A 19,784-nucleotide genomic window follows, 5' to 3' on the forward strand; every position below is an offset into this window, starting at 1 on the left:
TATTATAATATATGATATATATACATACATACACAAAAGAATTAAAAATAAGATCTTCAAGAGGTACTGGCATACCCACTTTCATCTAGCATTATTCATAGTTGCCAAGAGATGGAATATTTTTCAGTCATAAAAAAAGAGAATCTCATTACATGCTACAATATGGATGAACCTGAAGGACTTTAGCTTACTGAAATGAGTTATAGACATGCGCACATATAGGCACACACAAGGACAAATCCTATGTTACTCTGCTTATGTGCAGTATCTAACATGGTCAGAAGAAAGTAGAATGTTCTTTGGCAGTGAGGGGAGGAAAGAGGAAAAAGGAAGTTGTATTTTAATGGTGCAGCACTTCAGGTTTGCAAGAAGGAAAAGTTCTAGAGATTTGTTACTCAAGAAATGCATACTTTACTATGGGGCTGTACATATAGAAATGTTTAGTTGAGGCTGCACATGCATTCTCTGCTTTCACTACAATAAAAAAGGCAATGTGGTTTCACAGGGAAGTAGGACTGGAGATGCATGTAAGGGGCAGTCGGGAGATATGTAAAAATGTATTAACGGTTAAGTAAAAGTTATTAAAATTTCTCTAGACTTTTTTCATTTTTAGATTTAGTTTTTATACGGCTTCAAAACTGAGAGCTTCTATAACTGCTTTAACAAATCTCTGCTCTCCACCAGCTTAAATGAAACAAGAAAATGGATGATTTCATTTATTTCGGGAACTGGAAGACTACATCAGAGTCTTTAAGATAAATACATTCACTTTTAAAGTTAATATCAGTTGATGGTAGCTAAAAAGTACAGTTTGGCTTCAAGTTCTGAACTAGGTAGAATGTCAAGTTTGGTTTTCTAACAGATGTAGAACTGAAAATCACAGAAATGCTACCTGATATGAGAAGGAAGTTAACTGTTAGGAGATGTGGCCAAATTAAGGCAGGTTTTCATAAATAATACGCTGAATCTATAATATTTTGTCCTATGAAACATGTCTGCTAGCCATATGGACATTTTTAGTTTCTAATTTCTTTATGATAGGACATTTAAAAAAGACAAGGTATATCACAAGGTCACAATTTTTCATTACATTTGTGATGGTTACATCTTGGAAACAGCCGACATGCCCATCAACGGACTAGTGGATAAAGAAGATGTGGGTTTTTAACACAATGTAGTACTACACTGCCATAAAGGATGAGCATCAGACATTTATAGCTAAGTGGATGGACCTTGAGACCATGCTCTTAAGTGAAATAAATCAGACATGTGTGTTTAAATACTGCATGTTCCTCTGGTGCGAGAAAGCAAAAGTGGAAATAAGGACTGAAATGTATAATGGATGTTGGGAAATGGGAAGAAAGTGTTTCTATGAGAAGGGGAACAAGGGAGGGGGGAGGGAGAAAGGAAGGAATGGACAAAAAAAGTGAAAATAGAAAAAAAATGGAAAGAAAGCTTTAATACATAGGGAGGGAAGGGAGCTGGAGGGGGGAATGGGATAAAATGAAATTAAATTTATTAAATAAAAAAATTTCACTACATGCTAAGAATGCACAAGGAAGGCTCAAGGTCTGGGTCCTATTTGCTCTTGAAGAAACTGGCTGCTTGGTCTAATACTGTTTTCAGAGTGTACTGGTATAAAAAGGATTATGCCATTGTTCTTTATTATTACAATTTCTTTTTTCCAGTACCAGGGATCAAATTCAGGAACTTGTGCTTGTGAGGTAAGCTTGGCACCTCTGAGTTCTCTATTATTTTGAATAGCGCCTAGTTCGTTTTCTCTTCTCATTTGTGTTTAATTTCTTTACTATTAGGTTCCTAAATGTATATCATTTCAGTAGCATTTATCTTTATTAATTATGTTAATGCACCTAATGGGAATTCATATGAGTTTTTATTATTTACATTTGATCCTTTTCTCAAAGATAATCTTCTATCATTGGCTTTTCAGGCCATTGTCATTCTTCAGTCACTGGCATTTTCTCTCTATAGAGGGAATACTATATTCTTTATACTATCTCAAATGTTACTATCCACATTAAAATATTGTGATTTTGTTTTAAAATCAAGATTGCATTTTCCTTATATCTTACTTAAAAACTACACACTGCTCATACACTCATAAGTATTGCGTTTTTCCCACAAAACTGGAATCTGAATTTATTAGATGAATCAAGAGTAGATTTCTGGCTTTCCAGCCACCTGCTCGGGCCCACCCAGTGGGTCCGCAACCTCCCCGACTGCGCACCACCAGAACCAGTAAGGAAGGTAGCCACATGGGCACCCGTGAAACACCCCCACGACCTGCTCCCCCCCACCCCGTTCTCAAACCTCCTGATTGGGCCAGTCCTTGGACTCACTCTGCAGAGGCATAGGTGGGCATGAAAGATATTTTTCTGGGCTGCCAACTTTGTACATCTTTAAAGAAAGGGCAGGGGAAACCTGTAATAGAACTGAGTGGAGTTCAACCCCGTGGGTTGGGAAACTCAATTTAGGCCTTGTGGACTGAGGTCAGTCTGAGTCGCGGGGACCTGCCATTGGCTAGCTGAGATCAGGGGATTCGGTTCTGCACATGGCTGTACACGTGGTATAATATGACAACAGAGACATAGTCTGAAAGAGGCCCCTCAAATTCTTTTTTTTTCTTTTCTTTTCCTCATTCCACCCTAAAATTTCTTTCTTTTTTCTGTCCTCTCTCTCCAACTCAATCTCTTGCTCCACCATATTATCCCTCATCTCCCTTTTTATTCCTGCTCCTGCCCTAACTCAGACTTCTTCTTTTATTATTTTTTCTCTTTTTCTTTATGTTCTTTTCTCCTGTCATTTTACCTCACTCATAGCTCCACAGCTTCAAGGGAAGGAGAGCCCGTTACTGTTAAGGGGATATATTCTTGTCCTTATTCCTGCACTCTGTCTATCCCCTTTGAAGTTAATAGTTTCATAAAGATAGTACGGTCATTCTCCATCCTCTGGCTTCACTTCAGACCTTCTCCAATTCTTTCACTTATCTACTCCTCTCGTCCTAACTGAGTCTAACCCCCCATCCTAAATGGTAAAGATGCTATATTGAAAAGCGTATTCACTGCAAACATATTTTGGTCTGCTTCTTGATATTAATTTAATTCACATGGTTTAAAGGTGATAGATTAATAACTACCACAAGTGGTCAATTTGCAAGCTGTGCTTGATCCTATTAGGCTCCTGAATGTAACAATTGGGATAAAGGATTGTGATTGATTTAATGAGTTATTTTCTCTGATATTATGAAAATGAGATGTCTATGAGTTATTAGAAACTCAAAAGCTAAAATGCAACTATATCAGGAAGATTTAAGTAATACCCAGAAATTAAAGAAGGACAACCCAACAACAAAAATAAAAATGAGAAAACACTTAAGCAAGACACAAAGACAGATTTCCAGTTCACCAATGCCAAAGAGTAGGACAAATGAGGATGAAAAGTCTGATAGTGAACCAACAGGACACCCTGGACCCATAGTACAGGAGATAACAAAACAGATCAATCGGGCTCTAGAAAAATTCAAATCAGAAATAATTTCCCAGTTAACCAGAGAGATGATGAGCAAAATGGAAGTCATAATTCGAGACTCTAGAATAGAAACTGACAAAAAAGTAGATGAGCTCAAGACTATGATAGAAGCCATGAAGACTCAGCATAAGAAAGAAATGGAAACAATGAATGCCCAACAGAGGAAAGAAATGGAATCCATAAAACAGATTCAAACAGATATCCAGGAGATTAAACACTCTATTGAAAGTGTACACAACAGAATAAAAGATTGCGAAGATAGAATTTCAGATATAGAAGATAGTATCGGAGTCAGTGACCGAGAAAAAAGAGGTCTCTTAAAAACAGTAAGGGATCATGAGAAATCAATCCAACAACTCCTAGACGATGCAAAGAAAAATAACATAAGACTGATAGGAATCCATGAAGTACCAGGAGAAAACACAAATGACTTAAAAAGGCTCTTCACAGAATTAATGACAGAAAACTTCCCCCAAAGAAGGGAAGAATTAGACATACAGATAAGTGAGGCATATAGAACTCCAACTAGCGATGAGAAAAAGAAAATTCTACACCTAGACATATAATAATCAAGATCCCAGAAATCCAACAGAAGAACAAAACACTACAAGCAGTAAGAGAAAAAGAAACAAATCACATGCAAAGGAAAGCCCATTAGAATCACAGCAGATTTTTCAACACAAACTATTAGGTCAAGGAGAGCCTGGAGTGAGGTATTTCAAGTCCCAAAGGGAAACAACCTCCAACCTAGACTGATGTATCCTGTAAAACTCTCTTTCAAAATAGATGGGGAAATTAGATATTTCCATGACAAAGAACACCTGAGGAACTTCATGAACACCAAACCAGCACTACAAAGAATTCTAAACAATATCCTACAAAGGGACAATGAAGGTCACAATACCATGAGGCCCAAGAGACCAAATCAAATAGGCAAGGCAAGAAACTAAAAGGAGAGGGGAGAAAAAGTAAAAAGAGTCGACAAAAGGACAATAACATGACAATAATAAGTCAAAACATATCAGTTATAACCATCAATGTTAATGGTGTCAATTCACCAAATAAGAGAAATAGACTGGCAGAATGGATTAAGAAGCAAAATCCAAAAATATGTTGTATACAAGAAACACACCTAGTGCAAAAGGAAGCCCATAGACTGAAAGTGAAAGAATGGAAAACAATTCTCTATGAGTCAGGAGCCCAGAAAAAAGCTGGGGTAGCAATCTTATTCACAGACAAAGTAAATTTCAAACCAAAACTCATTAAGAGAGACAAAGAAGGACACTACATCCTTGTAAAGGGAACAATTCAAGAGGAAGAGATGACAATCATAAACATATATACACCAAATATAAATGCCCCCAACTATATAAAACAAATATTAAGTAACATGAAAAACCAAATAAGCACTAATACAATTGTAGTGGGGGATTTAAATACCCCACTATCACAAATTGACAGATCATCTAGGCAGAAAACCAACAACGAAATAATAGAACTGAACCAAGCTTTGGAACACATGGACTTAATAGATGTCTACAGAGTATTCCACCCCACAAAATCAGAATATACATTCTTTTTGGTTGCACATGGATCATTCTCCAAGATAGACCACATATTGGCTCACAAAACAGGTCTGAATAAATGCAAAAGAACTGAAGTCATCCCCTGTATATTATCAGATCATAGTGTAATCAAGCTGGAGATCAATAGCACAAGAAACTGTAGGAACTTCACAAGCACATGGAAACTGAACAACACTCTCCTAAACAATCAATGGATTACAGAGGAAATTAAAGAAGAAATTAGACAGTTTTTACAAATAAATGAAAATGCCAATACAACATACAGGAATCTATGGGACACAATGAAAGCAGTTCTATGGGGAAAATTCATAACACTGAATACCCACACTAGGAAAACACAGCAGGCTCAAATAACCTAATGATGAATCTTAGACTCCTAGAAAAACAAGAGCAAGAAAAACCCAAAGCTCTAACAAGAGAGGAAATTATAAAGATCCAAGCAGAAATCGATGCAATGGAAATTAAGAAAACGATACAAAAAATAAATGAAACAAAGAGCTGGTTTTTTGAAAGAATAAATAAAATTGACAAACCCTTAGCTAATCTTATCAAAAAAAAGGAAAGAAAAGGCTCAGATCCATGCAATCAGGAATGAAAAAGGTGAAGTCACAACAGATCCAAAAGAAATCCAGAGGGTCATTAATACCTACTTTGAGAACCTGTACTTCAATAAAATGGAAAACACAGAAGAAATGGATAGATTTTTAGATACTTATGAATTACCAAAGTTGAACAAAGAAAATAAAAACATTTTAAACACCCCAATTACAGTCAGTGAAATTGAAAATGTAATTAAAAATTTACCAACAAAGATGATATTTGCTGCTGAATTTTACAAGATATTTAGAGAAGAACTACTGCCATTACTCTTCAAACTTTTCAATGAAATTGAAAGGGAAGCTATACTTCCAAATTCATTCCTGGAAGCAAAGAGCACTTTGATTCCCAAACCAGGGAAAGATGCAACTAAAAAAGAGAACTACAGGCCAATCTCCTTAATGAATATAGATGCAAAAATCCTTAATAAGATACAAGCAAACAGAATACAGAGGATTATCAAGAAGATCATACATCCTGACCAAGTTGGATTTATTACAAGCATGCAAGGGTGGTTCAACATACGTAAGTCAATAAATGTAATACACTATATTAACAAAGTCAAGGACAAAAACCATATGATCCTTTCAACAGATGCAGAAAAAGCATTTGATAAAATTCAACACCCATTCATGATAAAAACCCTGCAAAAAATTGGAATAGATGGTCTATACCTCAACTTAATAAAGGCTATCTATGAAAAACCAACAGCCAACATCATATTAAATGGCCAAAAACTGAAAACCTTCATGTTAAAATCAGGAACAAGACAAGGATGCCCACTATCACCACTCCTCTTCGATATAGTTCTAGAAATATTAGCCACAGCAATTAGACAAGAGAAAGAAATTAAAGCAATAAAGATAGGAAAGGAAGAAGTTAAACTGTCATTATTTGCTAATGATATGATACTCTACATTGAAGACCCAAAAAACTTCACCAAAAGACTTCTAGACTTAATTGACAGATTCAGTAGAGTAGCTGGATACAAGGTGAACACCCAAAAATCAATAGCCTTCTTATACACAAATCACAGACTTACTGAGAGAGAAATAAGGGAAAAAAATTCCTTTTATAATAGCATCCAAAAAAATGAAGTATCTAGGAATCAATCTAACAAAAGAAGCAAAAGATCTCTACACTGAAAACTATAGCACTCTGAAAAAAGAAACTGAAGAGGATATAAAAAAATGGAAGGATATCCCCTGCTCCTGGGTAGGAAGAATCAACGTAGTGAAAATGGCCATACTACCAAAACTGCTATACAGATTTAATGCAATGCCAATTGAAATTCCAACACTATATTTCATAGAACTAGAAAAAAGAATCCAAAAATTCATTTGGAACCATAAGAGACCTAGAATAGCAAAAGCTATCCTAGGCAACAGACACATGGCAGCGGGTATAACAACTCCCAATTTGAAACTATACTACAAAGCCACTGTGATCAAAACAGTATGGTACTGGCAAAGAAACAGAAACATTAAACTTGCTGGAAGACAAGTTAGGCAGAACTCTGGAAGACATTGGCATAGGAAAAGACTTTATGAACAAATCCTCAGTAGCACAGGAACTAGCAGAAAGAATCAACAACTGGGATCTCATTTTATTAAAAAGATTCTGTACTGCAAAAGAAACTATTAGCAGAACTAAGAGACAACCTACAATGTGGGAAAAAATTTTTACCAGCTGCTCCTCAGACAAAGGACTATTATCTAGAATATATAATAAGAACTCAAAACAACCAGCCCCCCCAAATATAAAGACCCGATTCAAAAATGGGCATCCAAAATGAACAGACATTTATCAGACAAAGAAGTAAAAGCAGCAAGTAAATATATGAAAAAATGTTCCACATCACTGGTCATTTGAGAGATGCAGATGAAAACAACACTGAGATCCCACCTCACCTCACAAAGAATGGCTGTTATCAAGAAATCACACAATAACAAATGTTGGAGGGGTTGTGGGGAGAAAGAAACCTTTCTCCATTGTCGGTGGGAGTGCAGACTGGTGCAACCACTGTGGAAATCAAAATGGAGGTACCTCAAAGAGCTTGGACTGGAGGTTCCATTTGACCCAGCCATCCCTCTGCTGGGTATCTTTCCAAAAGAACTAAAAGAATCACATCACAGTGATGTATGCACACCCATGTTTATAGCAGCACAGTTTGTAATAGCTAAAACTTGGGAACAGCCCATTTGCCCATCAGTTGGAAACTGGATAAAGAAGATGTGGTTTTTCTATAAAATGGAGTATTACTCAACCATAAAGAATGAGAAAATAGATTCATTCATAGGAAAATGTATACATATTGAAGATATACTCCTAAGTGAAATAAATAAGTCACACATGTGTAAATACCGAATAGTTTCTCTGGTGTGAATAAACTGCAATAATACATAAGATCCTAATAAGATTACTGACACTGTGAAATGGGAAGAAAGGGGCTAAAGGTGTAGGGAAGGTGGGACAGGTAGGAGAAGGGTAAAAAGGGAAAAGAAAAAAATGTGAGATAATGTAAACATGGAAATAAAGTGCTTGTAGATGGCGAGGGGAGGAGGGGGTGAAGGGAGAGCAGGGACAAGGGGAAAAAAAGAGAACCAAGACCTGTCATATAGAGGAACAAGATCCCAACAATGAATGTAACTGTGCTGTATCCCTAAAATGTACCAATAAACTCAATTATAGCTGAAAAAAAAAAGTAGATTTCCGGCAATGTACTTCTTCAGTTCTTGGCTTGAGTGTATGCTTAGACATACTCTTCTTTTTCTTACAGGTAATTTTCTGAAGATAAATTTGTAAAGAAAGAATAGCTAGATCAATGAAAATCCATTTTTAGATTGCCAAATTGGCTTCTCAAATGATACAAAAATGAGTTGAAATTGTCAGAGCAGCTCCTGACCTCGCCTGTGACTTCTTTGACGGGAGTGGGGTCTGTGCTTTGATATTATCCACCCTTGTCAAAGGGCCCTCTGGCCTGGTCTCCCAGCCTTCATCTCTCAGGCACAGGAGAGGATGGCAGGAGGGACCAACTTAGGCTGCGGCACTAACATCCCCAGGTGGGCCCACCAGGCCAAGCCCAAGGCTCCCCAAGACTGCCCACGTGTGGCTACCATGTTCTGGACCTTGGAAGAGACTATGGAGGAGACACATTTACAGCTCCAAGCAGTCACAGACAGTCCTGTTAGTATTTCTTCAAGGAATCAACATTAGCATCACAGAAGAAGTGAGATAAAACCAAAAGAGCCCTTTTTTGGCAGGCAGAAGACTTGAACTGGATCAGAAGTCAGACATCTAGCGGACAGATGATCTTGGGCAAGTCACTTAAGCAATGAGAATTTCAGATGTCTCATTACAAAACAAGATTCCAAATGACATTACATTTTACAGGGGTTTGAAACATCAATATCCTATGTTTTTATATTTTTTAACTGTAGCAAATTATTCTAAAGAAGAATAAAAGTTAGATGCTCAGAATAACACTTATTTTGTTGAGACTTGAGTATATTTCTTCAGTGGGAGGAACAATTTGAATTGATTCTCTTTAAAAGGGAAGCCAGACAACCAGTAAAATAAAATTACAGTTTGAAGAATAGTTGCATGTTCCTTAAAGAGAAGCAGAGGAAATTCTGAATAAAAAGGGTGAGCATGTGAAATGATGTGCACTTTTGTGTGATAGAGATTTTCTGAATTATATTTATATGAAACATTATATTAAGTCCTCCCTCATAGTCCCTACAAGACATACTATGCAAAGCATCATTTTACTATTTTGAAAATAATTAGAGTAATATATGAAATTTCTGAGAAGCTAACAGCAAATCTAACATTATTCTGTGCATGGATAAACTAGGCTCCAAATATTTCAATGAATAATTAGTAAAATGTTCATTGAGGAAAATATTTCATAAAATTTTATAAACAATACCTATATGACAAATTTGGGAACTTTTCATATTAAAAAAGAAGTTTTTTTCCCTCTCCTATTGGGTTCAAGTCATGTAATTATATGGTAAAACAACAGGAGATATATCTATATCTATATCTATATCTATATCTATCTATCTATCTATATATATCTTTTTTTCTCTTTTCATAAAGTATTTTAATATAATGTTCTATGTACCTTGGGTTTTCAAAAATGGTTCATACAGGATAGTCTATCAGATACCACAATCATTCCAGAAAAAGTCTTTGATGCTTTACTGATTATTAAGGGCTTTTCTAGGACAGTGGAAGAGATTTAAAAGACTTAATATTGTGCAAGGTTGCTACACAGAGTATGTTTCTTGAATGCCTCCAGACAAATCACCCTGACTACTAATGGGCCTGCTTTTGTTTAGCAGAACTATAACTGGTACAGTTACTTACTAGACTTTCTGGAAGAGCTTTATGAGAAGTAGATAAACAACTCTGAGGGTGCATAGCAGTTACATTATCTTACTGTACAAAATAACAGTAACAGAAGCAAATACTAGTGTTTCACCTTTTAAAGAGTATTTAAATATTTCCTCCTAAGTTCTCAATCATTAATGGTCAAGGATTTAGATAGAATATAGTTTTTCTATCTTCATTTAGGCTACACTTGGGTGTAAGTATACATATTCATAATTGATTTTTTTATTTTTATTTTATACCTAATTAAACATACTTCAGGTACAGTGTGATGTTTCGATAATGTGTACATTGTGTAAAGCTGAAATCATGGCAATCAGCATATCCCATAAATATCATTTTGCTGTAGTAAGAACATTAAAGATTCTCTTTAGTTTCTTTGAAACTGGCAACTCTTTTTCTGTATTTTCTCATGTGTAGTCACCCTACTGTATAATAGAACACCAAAACGTATTCCTCTTTACCTAATTGTAAATGTACACTCACTGCGTATTTCTAACTGATGTGGAAGTTACTGACAACTTCAGTCTAAAGAATATTCAGCACCTCTCTGACGTAACGATAGTTTTTTTTTGTTTTTTTAACTTTTTGGTGGTGTTACTAGGGATTAAACCCATAGACCTGTATCTGTTAGGCAAGCACGCTACCATGGAGCGACCTTCTCCAGCCCAAGATACACTTTCTGAAGTTGGAGAGGAGCTTTAAATTCAATTTCTACATTTCCCTTAGAAAGAGTCAGGGACTTGCCCCAAGCCAATCTGAGTCCATTTGGGTCCCTGGTTATATTAGGACGGTCACTCTTCCAGATTATCCTCTGCTGCATGCATTACATCTCCCACAATGGAAGCGTCAATCTACTCATACACTGTGTGTGACAATGGCCTCTACCATGACTAAAAAAAAAAAGGCTGAACCACTAACCAAACGCTTGTACGTTCATTTTAGAAAAAGGCTGCCATCCCTAGACAAATTTCTGATTTTCTTGATGGAACCTTGGAACACCGTGGCTTCATCTGTACAGGGGAGTGAGTTCTATGATGGACAGAACAGCGGTGCTCATGGCACTTTCCTGGGCATGGAGCGGGGAAGACTAATCCTGTGAAGCACTTATGTTGAGTGTTTTGTTTGCATTAACTGTAGCCCTCGGGAGAAATAGTATACACGTTGCACATAAAAGTGCTTTTACTTTACAGTTAAACTGAGGCATCTGAAGTGAACTGCAGAGTGACTGGATAAGTCTGCAAAACTCTGGTCATGTTGGATTCAAATCAAAACACAGGTCAACTGATTTGTGTCTATTCTGGACTTATTAAAAGATAATCTTCACACAGATGAACTCCCTATGGAAATCAGGGACTAACTTTGCTTCTCTGGGTGCTTTTAATATCTCTCTTTCTTGCCTTTTGGAGGCAAAGTGGGAATTTCAGTCCAAATACATTTATTGTGAAGAACTCTTCATACCACTATGTTTTAATGAAACCAATGGAAAAGCTGAGAGTTAACTTATTGCTTTGAAAATATTATGCTAGCAAAAAACAACCAAATTCAAATCTCTCCAAGTTCATGAAGTCCAAATGTAATTCAGAGGAGCAGAGAGTCAAGGAAAGCTTGCTCTGGTTGTGTCCGTGGGCAGAAGAGAACCTGTGCTACGTGGATGGTGACATGGATGATTCACTACTTGGATTCACAATGCATTTCACGGCAGAGATCGTCTTCAAAAAAGTGTGACCAGTCACTGCTAGTTCCTCGGGAGTCCTTTTTCAGCTGGAATGAACTCTAATTGTTTTTATTTATTAGACTATTTGTTGTGCTCCTGTACACACCATCCTATGCTTCACAGGCTGTCCTCCCTAACAACTCCAATCCTTATCTACGAGGGTGTGCGGAAGGGCTCAGAGCAACACGGCAACGTGATTTTACAACAGTCCTGCAGACTGAGGTCGTTTGGAAGAAACAGGTCACTGCATGGAATAAGATCAATATCCAACACATGTGAATGATGCTTTCTGTGACACATGGCACAGTACACAACACAAAGCAAATAAATTAATATTGGTAGGGGTGCTGATTGTAATTGTTATTTAAAAAATGTCTGACAGGAAGGAAATGAATGGATTTCTTCCAAAAACAATCCTCTAATTGAACAGCATTTTCTCTCAATTTATTGGTAACTGAAAATTTATTTTGAAGCAAACTGAGATATTGTGCAAATGAAAAATAAAACCGTATTTTCCAAGCCATCATGCTAGTCCTTTAATTTCACGTAGTGCTGATGAACAATCTGTCATTAAGTAGACATAAAAAGGGAATGCAGATGAATTCTGCAGTGACCTATTCTATTTTACAGGCTGAAGGTATTTGTTTCTTCTTTTCACATCTTTTGGCAAGTTGTTATTGGTCACAAAATAATTGTAGGACTATAATCAGATACCAAAATTGCCCTTTCTAGTTGTTTTTCAATGCACAATGTGCTAAAAACCTGTTCATTAAATCGGTACTTTCTATTTCATTTAAGAAAAAGCCTTCTGTATTACCAAAGCTTGTTTGGCTATTTCACAGGATGAACTATAATCTCATTTTAGAATAATGTGCAAACATTAGAGCAGCTTATTACTTTGTAGCTTACCTCAAAGTGGGCAAAATGAGATCTAAATTTTTGTACAGGACTGCTCCCAGAACAAATACAGATGATTCATCTAACTCTGCAAAGAACACAATTAAAAATATTAGCAAAACTGCAAGAAAATGCTGTCATATAAAACTTCAGTCTGCAGATCACAAGAGAACCCCTGTGCCTACTGAGGCCCAGATGAAGCGAGGTATTTGAAAAGCATTCATTCCCACCCATGCACGCATGGGACAGTTTAAATGGCACAGCCTGCACATTACTGTGAGCTGTAGAAGACACGGTTTTGGTGATTTTATACTAAGCATTAATTTTTCTATCAGAATATACACCAGTCTGCTTCAGTTACATTTAAAGAGTTTAAATTCCCAATGACAGGATGACCCGATTCTCTTATGCAACATTAAGTGTTAAGGTCAAAATCTCCAAAGGGAGAATTAAGGCCACACTGTCACTTCTGTAAACAGCCATTTACTTTAGAAGCTACTTAAGATGTTCGTAAAACTAAATTTTAAAAATGTGTTTCTAAACACCAAAATGATATCTTCACATGGAAGCAAATTTAAATAAAGTCAACTATGCATGGAAAATACAATCTATTCAATATCTAAAGTTAAACTATCAGACCACACTTATATGTGAGAATAAAAATATCAGTACTGAAACTTCACCAAGTCAAGCTCAGTTTACTGAATTTGAAATTGTAGTTTTCCTTCAGTTAATCCAGAGTTGTGGAAACCAAATGTAAACAGGCTATATTTACAAAATCAGTTTAGAATCACGATTACATACTGCTTCAAAATTGGTGAACGTGCAGAGATTTATGTCTGCACATTCATTCAATGAACTTATTAGAAAAAATTCTTTTTCTTCTTTCAAGGAGCAAAGGCCACACAGTTTCATGTATTTACCTTTTGACGACACAGGAGTGAAAATGTTTTTGGGAATAACGACCCTGTCCTCCGAGTTTCTGGCCCAGTCCACCATTCCCTTCCGCCCTTTCATGGGGAAGTTGATGTCTGTGAGGACAGACGCGGCCGGAAGCTTCTGAATGCTGGCCACTGGTAAAGAAGAAACCACAGCGTCAACCAGACTTGCCTCAATTTTCAGGGCCGTCAATAAAGATCTAATTAAAGTCTGCATTACATTAAAATAAAATTGAAAGATAAAATTTCATTCACGGGAGTAACAAAATAAACATTCGTTATTATTAGCACTATTATTTTATTAAGGTTCACTTTTCAATCTAGTCTTTTTTTTTTTCTTTCAGCAGGAATCCTACAGTCCCAGCCAGCAGTGGAGCAACTATTCAGAGAGGCCAACAACCGCCCTCATACTGGTTGTGCATGGTTGGCCTTCATTCCAACCTCTAGAAGTTCCTACTGTGTGTCTGGTTAAATAGGTTGATTCATATGCTTGACTGACAGACTGAAAGTTGCATTTAATTCTGAACATTTTGTCCTTACACAACATTTGTATCCGAATATTGTGATTAGAACACATTTGTTATGGACCAGATTGGGTACCGTGAAGATATGGACAAGAAAGCCATGTTTTTCTAGGGGCAGAATCGTCAGAATTCAAATAGCACGGCACCAATCATGCCATAACCACAAAGGCAAAATGAAAGGATATTTATCAAGCAGATCAATGATAAAAAAAAAACCTTAGAAATTTTCCTGAAATTGAAAGTAAAAAAAAATATATGCATTAATGGCAAACTGTGCCTTGTTTGTAGTAACTATTTTAATGTATACTGAAAGAAATCACAGATTATGGGGCTGGACATTTAGCTCGGTGGTTCCACCGCCTGCCTTGCAAGTGCAGGGACCTGAGTTCGATGCCTGGTACCAAAAAAAAAAAAAACCAAAAAAGAAATCACAGATTATACAATTGAAAATATGATTTTGTTACAAGAGTTACATAGACATTTATGTTACACATAGAGGCATAATAAATTAAGACTTAAGATTAATACGTAAGCACTCACAGAGTATAGACACTATCAGTGAAGAAGTGTGACTGTGAAATTTTACACAAGTGTATGCTTGTTGCACATTAATATTTCCAGGTCCCCTGGGGGATTTAAGTGGAAAGATGGTGGGAAAAAACCATAAAGGCTATCACAAGAGGAAGGCTAAAGTAAAAAACCATTAGGCTTTTCGTAAGTGGATTTCATTCTTAAGGCACTTGTACTTTAAATCAAGAGAGGAGAAAATTAAGAACTTAACAATATTGGTTGTATAACTATCTCATTGCACTGCTGGCTTAGTTTTAAATTAAACTGGCAATGAATTATTGCGCCGCGCTAGTGAAATTATACTTTATTAAAGCTCTTTCAGGCTGTTACACACATCTATTGTCAGCACACGGCGGAATTTCATTTGGCCTATAAATTGACATATTAAGCTTAAAAAATGATTTTTCTAACTAAACACTGAAGGAAAGATAAGAGTGGGCAACACATGAATCACCTATGGATGTTAAATGCCATTTTGGATGACAGTTGTGATTATTTTAGTTTAATTTTTGAAACAATATATTTGTCCATCAATGACCCTGTCCCAGTGTCCCGAGAGTTCAAATCCTGTTAGATTTAGACGCTCAGGACCTGAGTGGGCAGCACACTCTTCCTCCAGTCCCGGAACTCCCTTCCGTGTGCACAGGGAAGGATATCCAACTTCAGTTTCTCTGATGCTAACTTTCACTGCCTTGTGATTTACAGAAACTCCATGTCACCTCTGTGCTAAGCTCTTCTTTCTCGCAAACAGCTGCTCTTATGAAGGAAAACAAACAACAACAAAAAAGAGCCAAGTGGTTGGTCTCAGAGGGTCTAGTAATTTCCCTATTTCCATATGCTGAATAGAAAACAGGAAATAAACACAAAGACATTTAAAAGTGGAGGAGATCCGGTATGTAGCACTGTACTCTGAGTAAATATTGATTTAATACCATGTTATCAAATCTGTAAATTGACACAGTGATATCAGCATGCATCTTATAATCATTGTTCATTAAGTCCAAGAGGTACATTAACTATTAAATTATGGGGCCGGGGATTTAGCTCAGTGGTCCCAGCACCTGCCTCGCAAATGCAAGGGCTGGAGTTCAAGTGCAGGTACAAAAAAAAAAAAAAAAAAAAAAAAATTCTGACTACGTGGATTACTCTCTACCTTTGGAAATAGCAGAGATTAAAGGAATAAAAAATTGCTTAGCTATTAAATTACAACTACATAGATTATACTGTACCTTTGGAAATAACAGATTAAAAGAATACAAAAATTGTTTAGGATCCTTATTTAATTTGTACAACAAATATTTTAACTGTACAGTTTTCAGAATGAGAACTGCACAAAACCAATAAAAAATTCATTGATTAGACAAAGAATGTAGTTCTTTTATACATATATTTATATATAAAGTCTATGTGATTTGAGATTTTTATTTAAATGATAACTAAGACGCTAAAACATGTGTTTTCCTGAGAAGTGTTATTTTACTTTTAAATCCATTTTAATGGGCTAATCAAAATTGTACATTTTTATCATATGCAACATTTTGAGTATGTAGAAATTATGAATAGGTAAATGAGCTAATTAGTATACACATTATCCAAGACACTTCATTTTTGTAGTGTAAATATCTAAACATTTACTCTCAGGAATGTAGCTCTTAAAAGACTGCATTTTCAATAAAAGCATTATAAAATGAGAAATGACTTAAACACTCGGGATTCAAGCAATAATCTTAAAATTAACAGGAAATACATTTTTGAAAAATATGAATAGTTAAAATTATATAGATTTACCTCAAACCTACCTAGCCAATGGCTAAAAGGACACTTTGGCTCTTTATGACCCTGGAAAGATTCATGAGAAAACCTAAGTCTACACAGCAAAACACTTAACAAATGACTTGCACTTGCTCCCCTTCTCCCGTTCCCCTTTGGGAACCGGAACAGTCCAATTCCTGAGCCTTTCCTTCCTTCCCTGAGTTTAACCACTCAAAACCTTAGTTCCTCCGTCTGGGTTCAGGGACAGACCCTGGAGAGATGGGGAGCCCACGTGACAAGGGAGCTTTGAGGAAGAGTGACTACAACTGAACCCTTCAACTGCACCCAGGGTGAAAATGTGCACGCAGTGACCAGGAACACCAGCGCACAGAGCACCACACACAGCAGCTGCTGGGTAAACACAGTCACGACGTGCATCTGTATGATGGGACAACTTGCCTCACAAATTGAAAACGATGCTTTTCCTTCCAAAGATGACGGCGCTGAGGAGAAACCTCAAAGGACACACTCCCTGATCAGAGATGCATCCTGAATGTTCCAAGCCTTATCCTCCATTCACTGTACTGTGTTTGCATTACAACACCAGATTTGATGTCTCAGGGAGTGAAAACAGGTGACTCATCTCTGACAAACACTGGAGCAAAACCAGGTGAATTTCATTTTGAAATGTTAATGCTTTGGAATTAGGAATTTGGATTCACTGTATGCAATTCCTTTGAAACCATTATGTCTTTCTTTTCCTTTCTTTTTAAAAAATTTTTATTTGTCATTTTCTTTTGAGATGGGGTCCCCATGTGCAGTTTGCCTCAACCATTAGATCTTCCTGCTTTAGCCTCTGGAGTAGCTGGTATCATAGTGTACGTCACCACACCTGCTCAATACTGTATCTTTTGTGAGTCACTCTCAGAGGATTCTGGTTTAGTATAGACTATTTCTTCACTAAGAAAGCACAAAGCAAATTTTGCAGATGGGTTTAAAAGTCCACAAGGTGTTTTTCTTAGATCTTGGCCTTGCGTCTTCTCAGCAAGGCAGGGCGTTGAAACGTCTTGAGAGGAACCAATGTCACCCTTTGCCCCCACTGAGGTCTGTCTTACCCACCAGTGGTCTGTGGGTGCTCCACCTAAAACTGCAGTGAGGGCCGGGAATCCAGCTCAGCGGTTCCAATGCCTGCCTCACAGGCGTAAGGACCAGAGTTCAATCCCCGGTACCAAAAAATACAAATAAATAAATGAAAAAAATTAAACCACAGTGAGTTAATGTGATATAGCAGCTGATTTACGGTCAGGAATGGAAGGCACATGGAAGGAAAAGACACAAGAGCAAAATGGACACAGGACAGCAGATAGCAGTCTACCAGAGCTGTGTGTGTGGACTCTGGATCGGGCCTGCATGCAGACTCTGAAGTTTTTATGGTGGCTATAACCCTGGTTTCACAGGATAATCCCAGTTTGCTTTTGCTGTTTTATGTCATCACTGACAGACTTCCCTAGGCAGGTCCTAAGTCTTAGTTTGAAAGATAAATTCCTATTTTCTTAGAAGTTTTATGACTGAACCAAAGCGCATGCCTCAATGCTTCCTTCTGTGACATGGGAACTAAGAGCTACCTCTCTGGGCTGTTGGCTATCAAGGCTGGAAACGGAGCACCTAGAGGTGTGCCGGCCACAATAAGCACGAACTGGCTGTTACTATTGGAGCAGGTTTTCCCATAATCAAGTCAAAGGAACTACCACTGCATTGATTTCTATCATATGACAAAGAGACTTTTCCTACAAACTTTATTTTTTGCTTGTCAGGTGGTGACCTTTTGTGTTCAAAACTGCGTTGCAAAAAACTTTTTGTTGAATATATGAGGCATCATCAAACACACTATTGATAACATTAGAAATTATTATAGTAAGAGAAACACTGCTACCAATTTCCCTCAAAATACTCCGCCTTGCTTCAAACACACCTAGCCCACCATGCTTGCCATTTTCAGAAGTAGCTCTAGGCGTTCCTTTTGGAGACTGCCTTCAGTGGCACTGCCACAGCTGCTGTGCGCCTGAGAGGATCTGAAACATTTACCTTTCACGGTCATTCTGATTTTGGGGAAGAGTCGGAAGTCGCAGGGTGCCAGATCTGGGTGGATAAGGTAGGTGAGGTGACACCTATGCGTGTTTTTATTTGCCTGGCTTTCCTTTGGGTCACTGAGACACTCACAAAAAGACAACGTCCAGAAGTGCTCAGAAAGTGGCAAAAATAATGCGAGAAGTGTGTTTGAAGAGGGAGAGAGTATTCTGAGGGAAGTTTAAGGGCACTAAGTCTTATACTGGAATAAATTTAAAAATTTAACCACTCATGGCAAAATTCAACCTCTGATTCATATAACTAGAAGGAGAAACTGCACTTAAATAGAATTCATTCTTTAGTACTTAAATATACCACCGCAGGAATTGAGTGAGTGTTCCTTTTCACTGTCTTCTTTCTTTTTCCTCTATCTTGTCTTATGGGTACATTTCAGGTGTATAATATAACCATGTTCATTTTTATAAACACTTTTTCTACATAGGTTCTGCAAGAGGGAAGGGTTTGCCTTCTCTGGTTACTGGAGTACCAAGGTCAGCCAGGTTAAAAATCTCTCACTTCATCAGAGTTGAGAGATTCACTGCAGCATGAATAGCAGATTCCCTGCAGCCAAGGCCTGAGGCCGCAGAGTGCTGCAGAAGTGCTGCTCTCAAGCAGAAATGCAGGTGATTAACACCGCGACTCATATTTTGAAGCACTCTGTGTAAACACCCAGAGGGGACACGGAGGCATGGGCGCCTCTCAATCTGAAACAAACTGTAAGGAACGCACAGGTTGTTTCAAGGCTACTTTAAAACTGGTATTTCCATTGCTTTTTATATTGACATCTTAAATATATTTGAAGTTCGCGTATTCTTCATATTGATTCAGAAAGGATAACTAGCAAACTGGGCCTTGACTCATCAGTATCAGAAAATGTCCCCAGTTATCAAAATAGAATTGCTCGTGGGAAGCAGCACTCAAGAATGCCGCATGGTCACCGCATGATTCTGAAATCCTGTAAGAAAGATACAGGGTAAGGGAGAAAGATGGGCTGGCTCAGGGCGTTAGAAAGCAGCTACAGCATCTTTGGCGTATTTATGAGAAGGTGCGAGGACTGATCACAGCCTACATGTACTGTGACCCCCCTGGAATTAAGCAGTTTGAAAAACCTCGATCTTCGCAAACAGCA

General features: G+C 37.3%; 1 protein-coding gene across 2 annotated transcripts in view; it reads right to left on the minus strand.

Annotated features, from left to right (window-relative positions):
* Adgrb3 (adhesion G protein-coupled receptor B3) overlaps positions 1-19,784 on the minus strand; it is a 665,862-nt gene that overhangs the window by 289,008 nt on the left and 357,070 nt on the right. For both annotated transcript variants that reach the window (XM_010617866.3, XM_010617865.3), the window contains exons 12-13: positions 13,668-13,817; positions 12,757-12,832 (exon numbers count right to left, since the gene is read on the minus strand). In XM_010617866.3, the coding sequence (XP_010616168.1) occupies positions 12,757-12,832; positions 13,668-13,817 (226 nt within the window). The remainder of the gene's footprint in view (positions 1-12,756; positions 12,833-13,667; positions 13,818-19,784) is intronic.

This window comes from Fukomys damarensis, unplaced genomic scaffold (assembly GCF_012274545.1).
Source record: "Fukomys damarensis isolate Sample0158 unplaced genomic scaffold, DMR_v1.0_HiC HiC_scaffold_27, whole genome shotgun sequence".
NCBI classification, from domain to species: Eukaryota; Metazoa; Chordata; class Mammalia; order Rodentia; family Bathyergidae; genus Fukomys; species Fukomys damarensis.